Here is a 22,199-nt window from a genome sequence, read left to right as displayed (position 1 = left end):
ACAGACTCTTGATGAGCCATTAACCTGCTGTCGGTGAGGTAAAATGGCTGTGGGACGTGGTTTAATTTACCCTTTTATAAAGAGGTCGTTGAATTGATGAGCCACAGGAAAAGAGTTACACCCCTGGTTTGGTGTATTAGCAATGCTGATGGTGAACAGGTTGAGTGAGAAATTGGAAGAGCAGTCAATAACCCGATCAATCTAAGCTTTGAGAGAACCACTGCTACACTTGTGGTCAAATCTATAAAACTAATAATATAGATCTGGGCAGGCCTCTTATGGCAGAGTGAACCAATTTGAAACAGAAAGAGCTTAAAATCTCTCTCGAAGCACTCTTATATGTTTTATTTTATTTTTTTTGGGGGGGGGGGGGGGTCTGTTATTGAAAATGGAGACATATTTGGCACAGCAGGCGAAATGATTTTTTTTTTATTTTTATTTTTTTTTTAACATTTTATATAGTCAGCCAATACTTCCATTTATCTGTCTCTGGGCTGAAAAGTCTGAGCATTGAGTTTAGGATCTCTTTAAAAAATATCTATCAGCAGGCACAAAGAGTCAATTTTCACTTTGAAATAAGCTGCCAGAGAGTCCTATGTGGTCTCCTCACCATCCATTACAGTCGTCTATGGATGATAAATTTTAATAGACAAAAGGTGACAAGCAAAAGTCTTTCCATCGATGAAAAAAAAAAGAGAGAAAGAAAATTGAAAATTATGGTCTGTTCTGAGTGTGTGTGTATCCGGGGGGCCTTTTGTGCTATTGCAAGTTACCCATTGACCCCTTTCATAAAAACAGGCCAGTACCTTTCCCTCCCTCCTTGTTCTTGTCTGTGAAGCCGGATTCAGACATGGGTGTCCACCGCAGAATGAATAACTGCTTGGAGTACAATAATGCTGCATTTTACAGCGGGAGTGAGGTGTTGAACATGTCCCAATCCGGTGACAGCTATTGTCAGCAAGAAAAAAGACACAGCATTGCACGTTGATTCAATATTGCTGTCCACCACAAGGTCTCGCATCCTCCTACGACTGAATGCCGAGCACCTCTCGCTCTGCACAGAAATTTGAGCTGCGGGAACCTTCAGGACAAATCTCCCAATATCCTGGGCTGTCACAGAAATCTAATCGATTGTTTTATTTTGTTTTGACGTCTCGCAATCTGGACGACAGACGTTATCCCCACACGGACTGTTGCAAATTATTTGAGATCTCTCGAAAAGCTGAATGCATCTTTTTGCACGCACTCTGCTTGTGTGAGGGGGATAGGATGTTGTAATGCAATCTATATCTTTCACTGAGAATGAAATAAAGACGGTCATTAATTGAAATTTCACAGCTTGCAGGAACACAAGGCGTTGGCCTGCTGTAATAACTCCAGTGCCATTGTGCTTTAGCATCACCCCCATTTGAGAGCGAGTGTTTAATGTTGCCCCGCTGTAAGAGCAAAATTGAGGAGTGACTATGTGAGGAAGGGCATGCACCTAGAGCTTATGATTATTATTACTTGTGAAAGATAAATACCAGATAAGATCAAGGTAACATACTGAATTGTTGACCTGCTCAGAGATAAAGTATATGCCCTTTCCAGAATCAATAACTAATTGTAGTTCATATTCCATTGCTGTATGAACAAGAAAACAGATTTGTCTCCGGTGTATTGTTCCTCAAATGTGTGCTGGCGAATGCATTTCCAAATCTGACCCAGAGTACAACGAAAAAAAGAAGAAAAAAAAAGAGAGGCAGAGAAAACATTTCTAAGTTAGTGTTTGCACAGTTTCCCTCATTGATTAATCTACAATGGAGGTCAAACATAACATTGCAATAATATATTGTTAGGAATTGTTCAGGGACGTACCGCCGAAGTTCAAGGTCAACTTGTAATCATTACAGGATTTTGAGAAATAATTTTGTCCGCAGACCACACACTGAACATTAATCATCTTATGACAAATGAGATAAAATCCATTTTATGTATATCTACATTAGCCACACGATGGGACATGTCTGGATGCCCTGCACTTTGCGGCACTGTATTGTTCGCATCCTGGAAAAAAATGAAAATGATACATGAATGAGAGGCAAAACAGCATTGTGGGACATCGAAAGTGATATGACTAAGCCCCCCATGGGCACATGACATAATTAAGGATTTATGCTAGGCTATATATCATATTACCATAAGAAGTCAACTTGTTCAAAGCATGCTGCCATGGCGCTATGTCAAGCCTTATTTCTTTTTTTGCTTTCTCTTTTGTCACACTTAATCTTGTGTAATCCACTTAGTGTCACATCTGAAAAACATGACGGGAATCCAACCACTGCTTGTCATGTAGCACCTTCGCAGCGGCGAAACCCACCTCTCAGCGGGATTGCTGACGTGGTTGTCTCAGAGCTGGGCTTATCTCCATGGCAATTTGCTCGGGCAAGGTTTGGCAAAATGTGTCACGCAAACACGGCCACCAATCCATGCATTATGTGGGCGATAACAGACCCTTGGGTTTACTCCCTTAAGCCTGCGGGGGACCGTTTGGAGCAGCCTTTTGTGAATACAAGCCTGATGCTTGGTATAATTTCCATTTGTTTATCTCTCTTTTCCCCTTTTAGGGACACTGGAGATGCGACACAAAGAATATAAATGTCAGCCCGAGATTAAAAGATTGGTTGAGTCCATCCTCGGGCACAACTGTAATTCTTCAGGAAAAGAGCTGATGACAAATTCTCTCTCTGACATGTGGACTGAGTCAGAGGGAAATTAACAAAGAAGCCAAAAGGGAAAACTGCCAAAGATGTCAGTGTTATTATTAGACTCAAAGTCTTACTAATTATTTATGCATGTACTGTATGGATGCACGTTTAGAAATAAATTGGGTTGAATTGCATTTCACACTAATAAAGCTGTCGTTTCTATAGTCAATGGGTGGCGTACATATAACGTCCTGCAATATCACTGTTTTATTCGTTGTTTTACATGCAAATGTATTAGAGTAAGTCATATTTTAAACTTGGATGAAGTGCACAAACTTTCGCCAACCTTCACAAGTAATTTGATACCAATTTTGTGTAATTTTGGGGGGAGTACAAGGGAATCAGATATGAATACCACAGAACTGCAGAAGAGTACACTGGAGAACAATAAGGGATTGTGTTGCAGCTTTGCCAGTAGTTAACTTACTGTGGGAACGTTTATTGACCAGGACTTACTGGTTGTTGCCTGTAGTAGCATTGATCAGATTATCTTGGATCAAGATTTCATCCATTTAGACCATCCTAAACACCCAGCTGTAGGCAATAACAGCACAAGGAAGACATTTCTCACATCTGCTGCCAGTCCCGCCCCAACTTTCAGGCATCTGAGACTTTAAAACCACAGATGAAGGCAAGAAGACTTTTTGTACATTGTGGGCTAAAGACCAATTTGTTACTTTTAGTCAAAGTTTGAAAGCTTTATTTGAAGTAAAACAAATGTATTGAAACACATTGTATTCAGCATATTCTCTTTGGTAAATGAGTTAATCCATCATTTTGTCTTTACATTTATATGTGAATGTAGAACTGTTGTGTTGTGTCTCCTGGCACATAACAGCTTTGTGAATGTGCTATTGACTCACTTAAGTTGCATATTTTGCATATCATCTCTAATTTATTTGCATCAGGACAGTGCTGTCTGACCTTCCTGGTTGAGACAAAATGCCGTGGGCTTCATTTTTTATTATTTTTTTTTATTTTTTTTGCACTCTCTCTAACTGAGTGAAAGCAGGCACTGCACATCTGTGGCAGAACATCGAGCACCAACACACTGAGCATGGAAGCCCCCCCAAAGCAGCGTGCTTAACCCACTGCTGTTCACACTGCTCACCCACGACTGTTCTGCCAAGTCTAAATTTAATCACGTCATCAGGTTTTCCAAGGATATGACAGCGGTAAGCCACATCAGCAACAACATAATTACACAAAAATCAAATAAATTATAACAATCGGGTTCGGTGGTGCCATGACATTTCTTTCCATGTGAGAAAAGAAAAAAAAATAAATAAAAAATGTCGAAGAGATCACTGTGGACTTCACACTGTGTGACCACTGTTGTTTGTGATGTTTATGAATAGCCCAATAGACAATGAGGAGCACAACTTTAGAGATGTAAAGATGCTTAATGACCTCACCCAACCCCTCAACACCTACAGCAGCCGTGAGAGAACCGCACTGACTCAACTAACAGCAACATCAAACGTGAGCCGATATGCCACCGCATACCCAGAGGCGCCATGCAGCATCTCCTGATCGGCTGGCAACACTATGTCGTTTGGGGAATTGCCAACAACTCACCCCATCAGAGACTTGATAAGTTCACAAGGATCTTCAAGCCCTCCATCACGGTTGTGTGCACACAAACCCTTTTTTTTTTTTTTTTTTTCATGGAAGCCACTGAAACCCCACACAGCTTTTAGGACATCTAAGTCAACTATAGATTACCTAAAATGCCTCATGTATGAGGATCTTAGTATTATCCACCATAAAAACACCTCACCTGAACTCCCACTCTATACTAAACATGATTAAAAATTATTCATTTATTTATTTTAATGTGAGGTTGTTAGGAATTTGTAAATCTAGTTTCTGGTAGTTGTGCGGAAGAAGACAACCAACAACCAATAAATGTTAAAAGAAAAAAAAAACTGTTTCGAGAGCACATGCAGGTTCCTGTTACATCCCACATGATGCAGTACCTTTGCCCTTACCTTTCCTCCTCCATCCATGCCCTCCCTCCAACTCTCCTCTGCACCTTCCAAGCCTCGCAGTTTCAAAACTTTGGATAGCAACTATGAGGTAAATCTATCCAAATGTTACTGGATCAACAATTCAAATGTTGCTTATTGGATTAGTAAGAAATTTTGTTTTTAACTTCCATGTTGAGTAAGTTACAACATGTCCACATCTGCAGTTCTTTTTTTTTTTTTTTTTTAACATTCATTTGGTTTTGCTTTTAAGAAATGTTATCCTGTCATATATGAAACTGCCGTTTAAAAAAATTCTCAACTACACAACAGTAGCACCTGCTCTCTCGAGATGATGAGTACATGTCAGTACATTCTCGCTGCTCTTATACAGGTAGTTTCTGACCAGACACAGTCATACTGAGGCTGTTTAAAAAAACTAAACAAAACAAAACAAAACAAAAAAAACAGTAGAGATTTGATGTCTTGTTGCTTTCCATTGCCTCATGATGAAGACAACTGAGCCATTGCTTTTAAACTCTTTCCTTTAAAAAAGTATTTTGTATTATTCCTCAGCACGGTGCTTCCTCACCCTCCTGTCTTTGAATTACAATAGAGTGTACTGACAGACACTCACTGCCCTGCACCGAGCCTGCATTGTGTGGAAACCTTGGATGTGTGTCCATTAGATGTCTTTGATGGACAGAGAAGTGCCGAGAGAGACAAGGAACATACACAAGGAATGAAAATAAACACTCAAAGACTATTATAGGTGCTGGGTACACTCTTCTCATGTATGCTGGCTGGCTGAGTAGCACTTCTATATGCTACAGCACCACAGGGATGTATGGGAGTACAAAGGTTTTGACTTTTAAAAAAGCGCCCACAGTACCAGATAAGTTCAGCATAGCATCCAGCTAGTATGTTTCCATCAAACGGCTTCCCGGTCTTTGTTGTGGTAATGAGAAGTCAGCCTCCATTTCCTTTGTTGTAAACAATCGAATTAATTCTCATCTCATCCAGTGTGGCTGACCAGTTCATGAAAAGTACCAGAGACGAGTGAAACCCGAACTTAAAAAAAGGTGGGCTGAGATAAATGCAACAAAAATAATAATTTAAAACAACAGCTGAAACTGCACTTAGAGGAGATCCAGATTCATGGTTTTGCACGGACCTTATCATTCCAGTGGAGTAAATGCAAGCTCAACTTGACAGACTTTGCAAGGCCGTAGATACGTTTAAGAAAAAATGGTTTTTCTCACAAGCCTAAAATAAACAAAAGCAAAATGAAAGTGTGGATGGCAAAGTCAAGGTGAGCAGATTTGTATTCTCTCACATGTTTTGTTGCAGCAACAGCCTAATTGACAGAAGTCTGCCGATGCGAGACAGCTATTGAATATCTGATTTTTTTTTTTTCCTGGCTCTGAGCTAAAGTGAGAATAACTCCATAGGGGGAGCTACCTGTGGTGGATTAGATGCCGGGTGATGTATCTTTTTATGCACTTCCGTGGCTACTTCTTCCAAAGGCAGATTTCCTCCGAGGCAAATAACTTTGGATGAAAAGAGAGGATTAATGCCAGCCCAAAGGTTCAGGTCATCACAAATAGACCTGTTTCAACACTAATCCATCCACTTCCCAGTTAACTGTCCAGTAAAGTGCTTAATGCAGTGGCCCCAGAATAATATTTACTGCTGCAGTATGTCTTGTGTCGCTGAGTCCCGAAGGCCAATTCAGCATTGGTTACATTCAACTCCATATTGATTATGCATAATGGCAGTGGGTATGTCTTTCCCCTTGATTCTGCTAATGTCCAAAGTAAGGTCATGGCTTTAAATCAAAGATAGGAAAAAAACAAAAAAACGTGATGAAGTGATGAAGATAACCTGACTAGCAAAACTTAATGCAGAAAAAAAAAAAGACCTCAATGACCACAGATATTGCAAAACTCTATGCCTGAAATGTTTGCTTATTTGTACCTAATTAATGCATCTACAGCTCAGTCGATCAGGTTTTTGCAGTATTAGTGACATAAAATGTATACCACTCATTATTAATGAAGAATTCACCTATCAAGAAAACCAAGTAATTAAGACAAGGGCACAAAGAAAACAGATTGCTATGGGGTGTCGTGCAATTACGATCCCACTACAAGCAAGGTTAATCACCATTAAAACAACATAAAACAAGACAACCACCGATGTAGCTTGCAAAGAGCATGGATCAGAGCCAAACAAACCTATGCACATGGTTTTGACAAGCATTGCAGATTTTTTTTTTTTGGGGTGGGGGGGCGGAAATAAGGCAGATGTACAAATGTCTTTCGTATCACTACGGCTGTTGGAGAGAATGGCTCCAAGATGGAGTCAAGGTCAGAGAAAAATCTCATTCTGACATTAGACTGGTGATGGAGCATAACGATCTTTGGATGTACAAGAATTGCTGTATGCATACATTGTCAATACAGAGGTAATAAAAAGGAACCATGGTAACTTTAACAAATTCGATACGCTGACTTAAGAGAACACACGATAGTGTGGGCAGCACTAATTTAAAAGTGAGCTTCGTCTGCACTGTACTGGTGAGAGAAGCTGGTGTTAAAACAATAAGGAACAAATGTAAATGTCAAATGAACGGTGCTAGATCAAAACAAAATCTGTAAAAAATACAATATTAAACAAAGATTAATGCAGGCAACGGTCGAGCTTTCTTCTGGAAAGGACAGACAACACTACACCTTACAAATATGCTATGGTAAACAAGGCACAGTATATATATCATTATTATATATTAATAAAATAAACCTTTATCTGGAAACATAATTTCAAGAAGCTATTATCAATTTGTATACATATTTAATTGTACATACACTATTTCTGTATATATTTTTAAAACAGAATACACTGCCTTATTATTAAAATAAAAACATGAATCAATGTTAATTTGTTACTTTTCTAGAAGGTAACAAATGAACTCCCTCTGTATTTCCAGATATAGGACAAGCCTTTTACAATAATGAACTGCCGTTCTAAATTAACTCTTTCACCTATACAATAAAAGAATGTGTTGAAAGCATAATTTTTTAGTTAGAGCCGGGATTTCTTCAAAATTAAGCCCTTAAACCACTTGCATACTTGACTCTTGTAAAAAGTAGAAATAATATCGACGCTCTGCTACAATTATTTTCTTCTGACAAAAAGTTTGAAAATAAATCGCAGTGTAGGTGTAATTTCATGGGCATGATGGGTGGTGTAGTACAATAGTGTTTTTGTTTGCCAAACTAACATATTTCTGACGTAAGAATAGATTTTAATAAAATACTAATTGAAACATGACAAAGTCAGTTTGTATTACTTGGTGTATGATTGAGGCCAGTTAAAATAACCTCAACATGAGACGTTTTAAGGAATCAGTAACAGGGAGCCTTTTTTCTGACAGGCTCATTGCATTGACTGTCCTCAAGTCTTTATGGCAATCACATACTCAGGTTAATTACTCGCTTTTTTCTTTTCTTTTTCGCTGGTCAAGAGACGAATATGATGTGATTACGAGAGCCCTCGGGGTGAGGTCTTGAAGACACCTTGGAGCCACATAGAACAAAAGCAATTGAGAATGAAGCGGGGTTGGGGCAGCCTTCTCTTCACATCGATACCGTTGATTGTGACCAAATTTCAGGCTAATTGCTTAAGAAAGCTCCTCTTTGACATCAGAGGGAGGACGGTGGTGACACTGATCAGGATGTTAATTACCCTAATTTATTAGACGATTGTAATGGTGACAGCTAAGATGACTGTGTCTGTGATGGCAAGAATAATGATAATGACGCTAATGACAATGATATTACCAATTATATGGAAGAGCCTCAAGTTTATCAGCTACTTAGCCACTATAGTCGGTGATGTTCATGCATACCCTGAGAAAAGCATAGCATTTCACAGTCTGGCTTGATCTCTAGTTCAGTCATTATGTGAAAGGACGTACCAAATCTTTTTAACATACTTGGACAGGGACAAGGCGTTAACCCCATTAGGTGTCAGGGGAAGCAAAGGATGGATATAAGGCTATAAGACAGAAGAACCTTACAGTGGTTAATATGTATTAATTTTTTTAAATATTTTTTAATGTTTACCACACACCTGCACAGCAATTCTAAAACACTGCAGCAGGCAACATGATTTAAAAATAAAAAAATGTAAAGAACTCTCTCATTCTGAGGTCTGTTTATAACACAACTGCATTTGCATGAATCATAGCACTCATCACTCCAAATTCCATTTTCAAATCTAACTCATTATTTCAGAATAAAACACTCCTTGCTTGTTGTAAAGATTTCCAGAATTAAAGTTGTATTCATGTCCAAACACACGGGCGACCCATTTTGATCGCTCGGCCAAAAACACCCAATAGATTGGAAGTTTAACATTCTAAGATTAAATCAACTTTTTTATGACATCATTGACAAAGCACCTTATTATTACAGGAAAGTGATATTTTGATGCATGCGTTGCTCTGGTAGCATTAAGCTCAGTGAATCAGGAGCTTTGGGACATGTACTTTATGTTGATTCGGTCCACTAAACATAGCTCTTGTTCCAAACCTGGCACTGTTCAGTTGTCAACCAGAAAATCAACCTGTACTTCATCTAATTTGTAGTAGAACCATGGAATACTCACAACAATTTCTGTGGATTTTATACTGGAAATCTTTGGAAATAACAAGTATATGCTGGCTGATGATGTCACTGTGGTTCCAACTTTAAGTCCGAGCATTTGTGATTTGTGAATAGGATGATATTCATACACGGGCTGGGGTAAGATCATTGAAGTGGAGAGGCCAGCTGTGCCTGTTGTGGTATAGCAGGTCCACAACCAATCCTAAGCCGGCACTTCAATTTCTGCCTGTTCATGTGTCAATGTGTTCTGGGGCAAGACTCCGCACTCTGTGTTGTCATTGGTCTATGAGTGTGTCGTGGACGTGTGTAATTGGGTGAGTGTGATTAACAAAGTAAAGCAGTTTCAGACAGCTGAAGTGGTGAAAACAGGCTGGAAGAGTATTTCAATTCTCCGTCTAAAAAGACCTGGATGACAGGGTTCTTCACTGATTCTGCGAGAGTGAACACCCTAACGGGGCATAACGGTTTGGGGTCTTGTTGCCGTCGGTGACTTATAAAAACATTTTAGCTCTCAGGTTGCCTGGGGGGAAAAAAAAAAGAGGAAACATGTCCAATGAATGAAATAATTTGAACTGTGTTAGCCACCATCATGTACTCATTACCGTCATCACCTAATATTTTTTTCTGTTTTCACCCTCCATTTCTTTTATAGCAAGTCTCAGCTCATTGTTTTTCTGGCTCAAAACATTACTGCTTTGGTGCATTCGCGCTATTTTCAGAGTGCCATTCTCAGCTGCAGCTGTTTTTGAGCAAAAGTGCAACAAAGACCCAGTGGACACAATGTCCTGGGCACCAAGTGTGTCAGACAGACAAATTAACCAGGTAACTGGTGAAGACTGTGGAGGATTCAACACCTAAAGATTTGAAGAGCCAGATGTTTCCCTCAGAGGCTCAAGAGAAAACAACTAAACTGAGCACATTATTAAAAATGACAAGAAAAGATTTGGACCCAAAATCCTATCGATCGTTTCATGTATGTCAAAGCAGAGGGGAAAGGAGGCAAAGTGATTTCAGTCAGGGAGACCAATGCAAATCCCATAGCGTGGCGTCATGAGACAATGATAACAATGTGAGACCACGACATAAGACATTTTGTTGAGAAGACTAATTTAAAGATAGGCTGTTGGTTTGCTGCATACTGGCATGTCTTCAAGGACCATAACCAATCGTCTGCACAACTATACAAACCTTTCAGGAAGACTACAACAATTTTCCACTATCTCAATGAAATATTAACGTCATGTGAGAGAAATGCTTTCATTTCGTGAAATGCTGGGTGATGAACTTGCCGTCGTAAATGTGTTCACACCATTCTAAATACTCTTCTGTAACTTTCAGATTTTGAAGATGCAGCATTCGACTTGGGTAAAATGTCAATTAAATAAGCGTACAAAGAATATTTAATACTGTAAAACACTGATGTGCAGAAAAGTATGGTATGCTCAAAATGATTATTTGCCATGCTCTCAAGGGACTGAAGAGTTTTTTTCTTAATTTTTGTATGATTTATTGGCCAGGAATGTTGTCATGTTCTGATTTAAAAAGATACATGAGGCCCTTGTAATGAACACTGCTGACAATGCAGCGGTTGAAGATATGAAGAAAAACTTGTTAAGGAGCAAATTATCTAATTGAAGATCACATCTCGTCTTTGTCTTTCTTACAATGGCCAGTTTGGAAAGTAAATTCAGTCTTATTGTTGTGCACAAATATTCACACAGAGGTTTATGTCAACACAGAAGCTTGTGCTCAGCTATCGCACAGCTGATGAACACGAGTTTGCTTGGACTGGGGTTTACATCCCTTCTCCTTCGCATGCAAATAACCGCCGGGCAGGAAACAAAGCAACATCCACCTCTTTTCCTTCATGAGAAGAACAGATTTCCTCAGCTTTCAACGTCCCTCGGCAAAATAAAGCTTTGGCGTCGTAGATTGCAAAGAACAGATTTTTGAATGTGGCATCAGTCAGATCCTCTCTCATCAGCAAACAGCTGGGGGAAACCAAAAGGGCAAACAAATCACTCACTCCTTCAGCTTATGTCAGGCGAGGTGGCGGTGGTGGCTTTAAGTGACAGTATGTTAGGAGCTGCCTACATAAAGGCTTTTCAGGCTGCTTTCAATGGACCATCAGAACAAAAGGTAACTCCCATCAAACGGCAGGCAGATTTATTGCAAGACTTTTCCTTTTAGCACACTGCAAAAGGGTTGGCAATAAACAAAACCTTGTGAAAACAAATGCTCAATGTGTTGGGCCAGTTTCCATGTGAAAAATGAGAGCTAATCTGATTGAATTAACATAACATCTCTGCTTTTTCATCCTTACAGTTAGGGATTCTGTATGAGGAGCATTGTTTGCAATACTATAAAACATCAAATTGACATAGGGCTTTAAGTTGCCAAATTTAAAGTTTCCGTCTGAGTGAGAAGATGCATAAGATGCATATCACCTGCTGTAGTCCTGCTAAAAAATCCCAGAATTGCCCAATCATCACAGCCCTATTGCCTGGAACAATCAAACTCTGAGTGGGTCCCGGTTTTTCCAGCCAGTGTAAAGCCAAGCACAGTGTTATTTATGTCTCCTTCATGGTTTGTGGTGGTTCATGGCATATCTAGTGTCTCGCATCTCTGTACCCAAGAGTCTGCTGGTATTGAAATGGAAGGTTTTCAAAAAAATCAGGGAAATATTATCATATTAAGGCAAATAAAAGTAATGATGCTGGGTTTTAACTCATCAGTACAATGGTTTTTGTGTATCTTATGCACACATCATCGAACCCGCATGTACATCTGTGTACTTATACATTTTTTGTCAAAATATTACCAGGAGTTGAGATGGTGTTTATTGCTCACAGTAATCCATCTGACATCACTGAATACCTGCCTCTGGTTCCCTATGTATCGATCTCCAAAGTGACAAAGTGAGCATTTCTCCATGACACAGCAATAAGTCATCATTCACTCGGAGATGGAATGAGTCAGGATCCGATGGCAGATAATAATATGCAGTTTTGTTAATTACAGACGGGTCACGCAGAACGTCCTGAAGTCTGCCCTTTTCTACAACAGCTTGCTGAAGTGGTTTTAATGATAGCAATTGTCAGATTTACTGATAAAGTACCAATTATCACATAGTCATCTCACCATGCATAACTGAGTAAAGTAAACTTTTTGATACATGTAGAAGAAATTCATGCTGTCATCTCACAAATTGTGAGCATACCTAAGGATTATCTAAGCATATCTAAGACACCCTCGAGCATGAGGCAGTTTCCTACATCAGATCAGATATGTAAGATGATACGTAATGTGAATGGTCTTGGTCGTGAATCCTGATATCAATGCTTCTGTCCAATGTGGATGAAACGGACGTTTAAAAAAAAAAAAAAAAAATGGCTGAAATTGTTTTGGTGTGAAGCAGTATCACTATGTAAGGAAGCCCAACTACACCTGATGGCTTACATAAATGTCCAATGGTCGTATAGCGGTCGTGCAGCATGTGGCAGCATATAGGTACACACAATACTCTCACCTGAATCTTGTTGCCACATTGGACACTGTAAGGTGATGCTTGGCTACTTTGTTTATGTATGTAACAACTCTTATTGTCAACTCAAATTAAGTGATTTAAAACAATAAAAAAAACAAAAACATTTGTATATGGACACAACCAAGCTACACAGCAAGCATGCTCTTTGAAAAATGAAACGCAAAGTAAATGTTGCATAGAGATGTACGTTGTGGTTGATAGTGTTGCTGCAGCCACAACTGTCTGCACGTACAACCAAGAAGAATTAAATGTCTAGTGGCAAGAAACCCCTTGATTTTCTTCCACCTCATGGCAAATACTGCAAGAACATTTTCTAACTGTGTGGGAGAGAAAATAACACTTTAAATGGCATTCGGCCAGTGACCGTCAGAATCGGTATGTATGAGTCGAGCAGTTGTAAGAAAACAGGATAAGAAACAGGAGAAATAAAAGATTGTTTGAGTGCATTGCAAGTCAATCAAACAGGAACTTTGCAATGAAATGACATTCAATCGTTCAATAAGGTACAATCAATGTTGACTTCCCGTCTTTACAACTGAATCAAAAACAGAATAAAAAAAATGAAATAGTTTGGTTGTTTTTTCCCCCCAGTGTGTCAATTTTGAATATTTAATGTGCACTGCAGTCAAAACGAATTCAATAAGACAAGTTTTGTTTCTAAAGACAGAATATTGCAATTGTAGAATAAGTCAAAGGGGGAGAAAAATAATATGACCAGGATATCTGCAAGTGCAAATAATATATGTGCTTTAAATTTCTTATCTGGTGAGTAGGAATGGTTGTGTGCCCTCATGGATAATTCATGACTGACCTCCACCAGCTTGTTGGCGTGTTCGCGGAACACCTGGGCGTACTCCTTGACCTCCTTCTCGTTTCCACTCTTAGCTGCTTCAATAAGCACCAGCAGAGGGACGTTGGTCTCCAGGAAAGAGTCTGAGATGTGGTCCATGACCGCCTTCCTCAACTGGATTAAGGAAAGAGGGAAACAGGAAAAAAAAGAAATAAAGTCATACTATTAAAAACATTGCAGACGATTTCACTGGATTACATTTGGCAATGATGGCATAGCATCTAGCACTGCAAGGAATCTGCTGTAGTAACATCATGAGGTGAAAGGACAGATGAAAAGAGGATTGACACAAGAAAAAAGAGTTAAGAAAGAGAAAATGAATTCTCAGCGGGCCAGAGTGGAAATTGTCTGTGAGGTGTCATTTTTCCCATAAGGCATTTTTACTTGGGCAGAACCTTGAAATGCACATCTTTGTTTATGGGACCATTTTGTACCTAACTGGCAGGAGACTGGTTGTTTTATAAGACATTATTGGACCCTGATCCTCTTCACTTTGATATGACGCTGGAGGTAAGAGGAGAGAAACCACCACAGACACGTCCTTTGTCTTACACAAAGAGGGAGTTACTCACATGAGACCAGCACTAAGACAGACAAGAGCAGATTCGAGGGGGGAACAATGGATTCCCACACATGAAGCACATTCATTTTTAGACTCCCGAAAAGGCTTGTTGGTAACTTATGAATTCTCTAATGGTCAAAAATAATTCTCATAGGTGAAATTGAAGAAATACACTTAAGATTGTACTGAGCAGCAGAGGTTTTCAAAGTAGGGGAGGATGAGGCCCCTCACAGAGATTAAACCACAAAGCACCCCCAGCTACCCCAACTCTACACATGCTTTGTCTCACTCCAACTATCCAAGTAGATATTTTTGGTTGTTTCACTTGTTTGGATCTATGAGAGAAAAAAAGAGAAAGAAAATAGCTGTATTGAAATAGCTAGTTTCCTTATATATGTTCTTCAATTGTTGTATCCGTTAAACATCAGCTTTTTATTGACATCGTGGAGCAACTTCACAAATAAGTATTAAACACACACATTAAAATGCTCACAGTTGCATCCTCTGGTCTCTGATGAACAGTTGGCAGAGCACCCCGACTGAAGTGGATTGTTGATACATGCCCTGATATTGTACTGACCTGAGTTAAGGATGTAGTGCAAGAGGAGTGTGTACATACACACACCGACACACAGACACACACACCCTTTTTCCTTGAGTTGCCAGTAAATTCCCATCCAAAGTTTAATAATCCAGACATCAAGCTTCCTCTCGTTCTTTTTCTTCCAATGGGCATGCTGTTCTCGGTAGAACGGTTAAGTAAGTCTCTGCAGTGAGGACTGCTGCAGCCACAAATGCCACATTATGCATGTTTAGTCAGTCAAAAAAGGAACTTCCCAAAACATGTCTCCTTCTGCAACGTGTGGTTGTCATGGCAACAGAGTAGAAGAAAACGAGCTCATTATTTCCTTCTTCATATCAACATTAATAACCAAATCTGTTATCAAACCTAGAAAATAGCTTATGTGAAACTAAAAAGAAATGGCTGCATGGAAAACATCTACAGCAAGTTTATATAGACACACATGTTGTTTGTTCGGTTCACTCATCACCCTAATTCTAACCTAACTCAGACCTGAAAATATGCCTTTACCAATCAAGGTTGATATTCCTTGGAAGATGTCTCAATTCTTTTGTCCTGAAAGGTGTGAACTTGTCAACAGATACTGTTGCCTACAATATTAGTGTATATAGACATGCGCTAAAAAAAAAATGCACAAGGACATCAAAGTGAAATGGGATTAATTAACAAAACTAATGACAAATATTTATTTGACTTCCCAGATATATATATATATATATATATATATATATATATATATATATATATATATATATATATATATATTGAAGTTGAGCAGTGAAAAATGTGGAGGGGACAAGTAGCTGTGACTGACAAGAGAAAATTAATTTAAGCAACAAAAGAATCACACGTAAGTCTGCCAGTCGCACTTAAATCACCTGCAGCAATTACAAGCTTGATTGCCAGTCTGCAGAAAAGACAAGAACAATGGTGAATTATGACTTCCTTGGGGCAGATAATCCATCAATACTGCCTCTGGGAAGAGACTAGATTTGGCCAGTTTAGTGGACATGACGCGTCTGCAGAAGCACGTACTGTACGCCTCCTGAGGCCCAGACTCTTTGTAAGCGGTCCTTTATCCAGAACCCAATATGTGTGGCCCGCTGATTCGAGAAGATGTGTGTGAGATGCAATGCACGACCATAACATAATGCGTCTCTCAAAGCCTGATAAACTTTGACATTTTTGAGCTGTGAATACAGCATCTTTTCCACTGAGCCGAGAACAGACCTGCATCAGTGCAATTGTGTAACCTTGCCATTCTGTCACCTGGTGAGAAGGATGAGGAAACGGAGTAGATAAAAATCTCGCACTGCCAGAACCGTCTTCACGCTGTGTGAGAGCTGCTGCGGCATTGGAGAAAGTTGGGGAGGAACATGCTATAATTTAGGAACAGATGAGTCGATCTAGGCTGTTTGTGGGCTTTATCTGTGATTAGCTTAGCATTGGTTTACCAATAGTTCCCTGCAGCAAGCAGATGGGTAAACTGGCATGGGGAGATCGTAAGAGGTGCACAACCAACTCATGTGTGAAAATATAAAATCTACTGGTGGCTGTAGTAACTGTAACAAGAGAAAAAAACAATTTAACATAGCACGTCGGCTCAAATGAGCAATAAAAGGGAGATTAGAGAATCTCCTAGACAAACTGATTACTGACCGAACCAGATAGTGGCCATGAGACAACCTTACATATCTGATTATTTATGTGACCACACCAAGAAAGATGATGTGTTGTCATGATATTGTGGACATCTAGAAGATGCATACAGTAAAATATTATATTTTGCAAGTGAATTAATTGATTTTCGACATGCACATGTGGTTAAAAAAAACGGATATATTTCAATTTGCATCCTTAGAATTATTAACACTACTTTGGTAATGATAATCTGAGAAAAATTTAAACAATGCATATGTTTTCTTAACTTAAAAGTTGGATATCTTCATAAGTGTGCAGTCAATGTGATCGTCTCTCTGATGTGCTGAACATATAGAGAGTTCATGTGATCAAATACACTGCTTTGGTAGTGAAGCCAGCAAATCTGATGTGTAACATTGGCTGACAGAAACAAGTTCTGGCAACTCTGAAGGTGCAAACACACAACCTGCACACATTGCAGTCTGTACTTCATGAAAGCACCTGTACACTAGTCGTGTATGTTTTGTTGATTTGTGATTCTATGATGGATGTGTGTCTCTCTGTTAGCTCTGTAATGGAACGGCAACCTGTCAAAAGTGTTTCCTGCCTATTCCTGAATGATGTCTGAGAAAGTCGAGTATAAGATGTAAAGGGGCCACACAGGGGTGCAGTGGTTAGTGCTCTTGGTTCCCAGCAAGAAGGTCCTGGGTTCAAAAATTATGTGAGGAATTTGCATAGACTCCCCATTTATGGGTTTCCTCCCATAGTCCAAAAAGCATGCATGTGAAGTTAAGGAGTGACCCTAAATTTCCATCTTTTTGCTTTATTTGAGGAATTGGTGACCTGCCTTCAACTATACTTAGCTGGGATTGGCTTCCCCGCAAACCCATACGGCATAAAGCACTATAAAAGATGGATGGATGGATGGATGGATGGATGGATGGATGGATGGATGGGAAATCAAACTATTCAGTCATTTCACTCTTAGGTTAAATCTACTGGTAATATTTCATCAGTAATGAAAGGGTTAATGTCTTTGGAACATGTTATCCAATAGGAATCATCAGTCTTAAGGACAAGAAAAACATCTACAATGACAATTATTGCATATGGGTTTTCTAGGTAAAGAAAAAGTTTTTTTTTTTTTTGTTTTGCCTAACCCTAAAAAATAAAAAAAATAATAAAAAGAAAATATAAAAAAATAAAATAAAGAGAAAGTTTTAAGTGACAATATTTTTTCCAACATGACTCTTCAGCTGATGTTAATGGAGACTTTACCTATTTAACAAAAAAATTGAGGAAAAAGAAAAAAGCAGAATGCATCAGTCATGTCAGTGGGAAGCATATTCCATTAAGCTCAAAGCCTTTTACTGAAGTACAATCTCAAACCTACACTTTGTCAAAAATGACACACATTAAGAAGCAATGAGTGACACAATTACCAGGCAAAAGGACAGAAAACAAGAAATGCCTTTCTCTTTTTTTAATGTTCCTTTCTGATGGATATCACATGTGCATTAAAGCCCACATAATGGGATACTTATCGATGGTGCAACGTGACATGGTTTTCTCTGAGGACTGCTGTAAAAAAAAAAAATAAAAATAAAAATAAAAATAAAAACTCTCGTGCTGACATTGTAGATCACTTTGACTTGGGACATGGTTTTATATTGTGATTTAAGGCAACTGTTTTTGTTTTATTGTGAAGTTCAGAACTGTAAAGAAAAAATAAAAGTGAATTTATTGTGTGATCAGATTTTCATTTTTTTTTTCAAATGAGCTTGAACAGTCTCAACATGTACTAAATCACACAACGGTGGTGACAGTTGGAGCAAACGTTTAGGAATGTGGGTGGAGTCAAGCGTTTGTGGCATTTACGATCCGAAGAATAAAACGGAGAGAGACTAAAGGCCCCTGCATACCCATTGAAGCCATGAGAACAAGAAGAAAGTCTGGCTGCCGAAAAAACTTTTTTATCGGCAGGACTGTTCATACACGCGGAGAAGCTGTCGAACTCGCAGGCCCCGCCCCCTCACAGCAGCCACACGTCTGTGAAGGGGCGTTTTAACTTTTCAAATGCAACGCTTATTTCTTGCCTCCAATACTGTTTCATTAATAAAAGAGAGTTTTTGTCCGAGCCGCGATGTTAGTCCGGTTTTAACTGCAGGAGCTGACAGCTTTGAGTGATGCGTTCAGGTGAATCACGCAAATCCACCCTCGGACATGTGAACAAGCTGCGGGGCTCACACAGTAGCTACAAGCTAAATATGATTAAAATATGGCTGATAGTCATTAGCGAGCTGGAACACGCATGCGCAGCACACATCAGGGCAGAAGTTTTGGCAGTGCGGCACCTACATAGTTCGGCCAGGACGGTTGGCACAGCTGAACCAAATTTCTTCGGCCAGACGTAATTGTGTTCGTCAGGCCCCCGGATAATCTTCTTGTTCTTATGGAGCACAAATCTGCCTTAATTTAACTTATTTAGGCCCTTGCATACTCCCATAAGAACAAGAAGAAAAGTTCAGCTGTGACGGAGAAAAAGCTTTTTCGGCAGGAGAGTTCCCACTCCGCGAAAAAGCTGTCAAACCCGTAGGCCACGCCCCCTCACACAGGCACACATCTGTGAAGCACCGTTTAAACATTTCAAAGGCACAGCCTATTTCAGTAGCAAAGTTACATGGTAAACATAATTAAAATATGACTGATACGGTCATTAGCGAGCTGGAAAGTGCATGCACAGCATACGGGAGTGCCGAAGTTTCAGCAGCATGGCGCCGACATATTTCGGCCAGGACGGTATGCATAGCCGAAACAAATTTCTTCGGCCATAGGGAGCTGACGTCATTTTGTTTGGCAGGACTCTGGAGTGCCGAACTTTCTTCTTGTTCTTATGGAGTATGAATCGGCCTTAACGCCACACGCTGCCCAAGCACGTCTCCCACAAACCCAACCCACGACCACGTTGACTCCGCCCACACTGGGGCACGTTGAGTTCATCAACGGCGCAGCCAGGGGCTTCTCGACAATTGCCTTGCAATATGCATACACACAATAGGGAGCAAGATGGGGTTCAGTGTCTTCCTCAAGGACACAAAGACATGGACGTCTGTAGTTGTAATTTTTTATTCTTTTTTTAAACCATTAGGAATCCTGCTGTAAGAAACATGTTCTAACTTTTTCACTAACATGGCACAGGTAGATGCATGGGATGAGGGAACGAGGCCGAATGATGCTCATGAATACACAATGGTGAAAGGGACTGTGATGGTGGGTTTGAGTGGAGAAGTGATACAGATGAGAGATTTCCCAAGTTGCAGCCTCTCCTGCACCATCAGCATTCTAATGCCCACACACCACTCCCACAGAAATCCATCTTCAATTTTTCCGATCTCACCTCCCTCTATGCTCCACCCCCGCCGTCTCTCCTCTCACACTCCCTCTGTATTCTGCTTACACTTAAAGGAAATAGACTTGGAATTCCAATAGGTGGCAGAGGCTCTGCTCATTACAAGTTAGTGGGGGAAGCTATTTGTCTCCTCGGCCGAACAGTCTCACAATGGTCCGGGCTCTGAAAGCAATAGTTTTTAGTTTTACATATTAATATCCATGAATTTCTGAGAAGCGTTAGCGATGCAGGCATTATATTCTGACTTTCATTCATGACCATCCTTCTTCTTTTTCTTTTTTTTTTTCTCGAGAAAATGCTAGCGGTATCCTGGCTGGAAGCACGTAGGCTGAGGAGAAATGTTACAAATGAAACCCAGCAGTGAGCCAAGAGTGCTGTCATAACAGATACAGAGACCGATAGAGAGAAAAAAAAATAAAAAAATAAAATGCTATAAGGCCAAAAGTATGTGGGTAAGTTGGGGCTGTTTTTTATGATTTGAGCCAAGCCACTAAATGTTAATAGTAAATGGAACTGCAGTTATAGAGCTCCTCTATTTTAAATGACAGCATTTTACAATTTGCATTTTGCCCCCACTGGCCACTCACAACCACTGATGGAGCGGAATGAAATGTTCGGCTTGGGAATGTTTTGGCAATATTTTGAAATACAGTGATACTAAAAATGACAGTTTTCTTCAAACTTTTTGTCAACAATGAAGCCAGGGGGCCTTTAGGTTTTCAACATGCACAGACAGAGGTTGAACCTCACTGGACACCTTGCAGGCACACAACACTATCTGACCTTACTACAACATATGTGGCTAAAAGGAGACAAAATCCTGTAGTCAGCTTCCAAACAACCACAGGCTCTAACAAAAAAGACATTTTTAATTATCGAAACAGCGAAACTCGCGAGATATAATCCTTGTTTAAAGTCTAACCATTTAAAACGCTTGACTATTGGCAGTGTTACAATACATTTGAAATATTTAGCAGTATCGTCAAAGCATTTGATGATATTTTACTGTGTCCTTTATTTGCATAAAGTATGTTTTTTCTCAGGAGGAATTTACATTAACTACTCGGAAAAACTACGGCAGAAATATGTAAATTAAATAATCGGTTTGACAGGAATAAATTAGAACTAGATCCAAAACAAAAATCAACGAATGCTTTTTGGTTATTGTCAAAGTAATAGTAATACAATAATACAGATAGATGAGATTGACATTGTAGGAGCCCATATAACCACATTTCGAAGGTTAATATTGGATGAAAAAAAGGGAATCTCAGGCCAAGCACGTACAAAATAAACTGTCACAATTCATTGCAATACTCAGTAAAGCGCTGTACTGGTTCACTCCACATTCTCCAGTGTTCACTCATACCACCATATTTACATTTGGGGTGGTACTTAAAATGTTCACTACATTAACAGACTAATTTTGAAACATCCATCTTCATGCACAACTTTTAAAACATTTAGCCTTTCAATCTGAGGAGTGAAACTGTGGAACAGGGGAGCTCAGACAGTGTCCAACCGTGAAGCAGTTCAAACACATGGCTCAATAAGCTTGTGCGTCTTTCTACTCATTTTCAAGCTTGTTATGTTGTTTGTCATTGTACTCAACATTTAGTTTTTATTTATCATGTTCAAAATCAAAATCAAATGAACTAACGAACAAACAAACATTTCTCTACCACGTATTTTGGGGGCATTTTGCCTTCATTTGACAGTTTCCAGAATGGAGAAAAAAAAAAAAAAAGGCACAGAGCCAAGAGTATGACATGCAACAAAGGTCTCCTGGCAAGAAATCCAACTGTGGACGTTGCAGTTATGTGACACGCGCCTCAGCCGCTGTGCTGAAATGGTTTGTGCAGTCGTCTGTTTCATGCAGGTCCAGTGGATCAGATACACTTCCATTAACAAGCGAAACAGTCTCCGAAGGCATGGTGAAGTCTGTTTCTTCCTGGATTTTATGTGCGTATCGCCAAGATTTGTGCATTGGGAGCTGTGTACTTACAAACAACATGATGTACAGCTCAACACCGAGCCTCAACATGCCCCCTGCAATTACATGTTGATCATACTATGTCGACATAGCAACAGATTTGTACTGCTGATAAGCCAAAATAAGTGCCAATGGAAGCCATTGGAACTGTTTTTCAACGCAAGGGATCGTATTTGTTATGCAATCTTCAAAAGCTAAATCTTGTGCTGTTAGACACCTGCTCAGAGACG

The 22,199-nt window shown here is 39.6% G+C and overlaps 1 protein-coding gene across 2 annotated transcripts in view; it reads right to left on the bottom strand.

Moving 5' to 3' along the window:
- The window catches only part of ctnna2 (catenin (cadherin-associated protein), alpha 2), a 349,228-nt gene that overhangs the window by 77,765 nt on the left and 249,264 nt on the right, over nucleotides 1-22,199 (bottom strand). For both annotated transcript variants that reach the window (XM_080463022.1, XM_080463023.1), the window contains exon 9: nucleotides 13,743-13,895. In XM_080463022.1, coding sequence (XP_080319148.1) covers nucleotides 13,743-13,895 — 153 coding nt within the window. The remainder of the gene's footprint in view (nucleotides 1-13,742; nucleotides 13,896-22,199) is intronic.

Source organism: Lipophrys pholis (assembly GCF_963383615.2).
Source record: "Lipophrys pholis genome assembly, chromosome: 5".
Taxonomy (NCBI): Eukaryota; Metazoa; Chordata; class Actinopteri; order Blenniiformes; family Blenniidae; genus Lipophrys; species Lipophrys pholis.
This window is presented reverse-complemented; position numbering and strand designations above follow the sequence as displayed.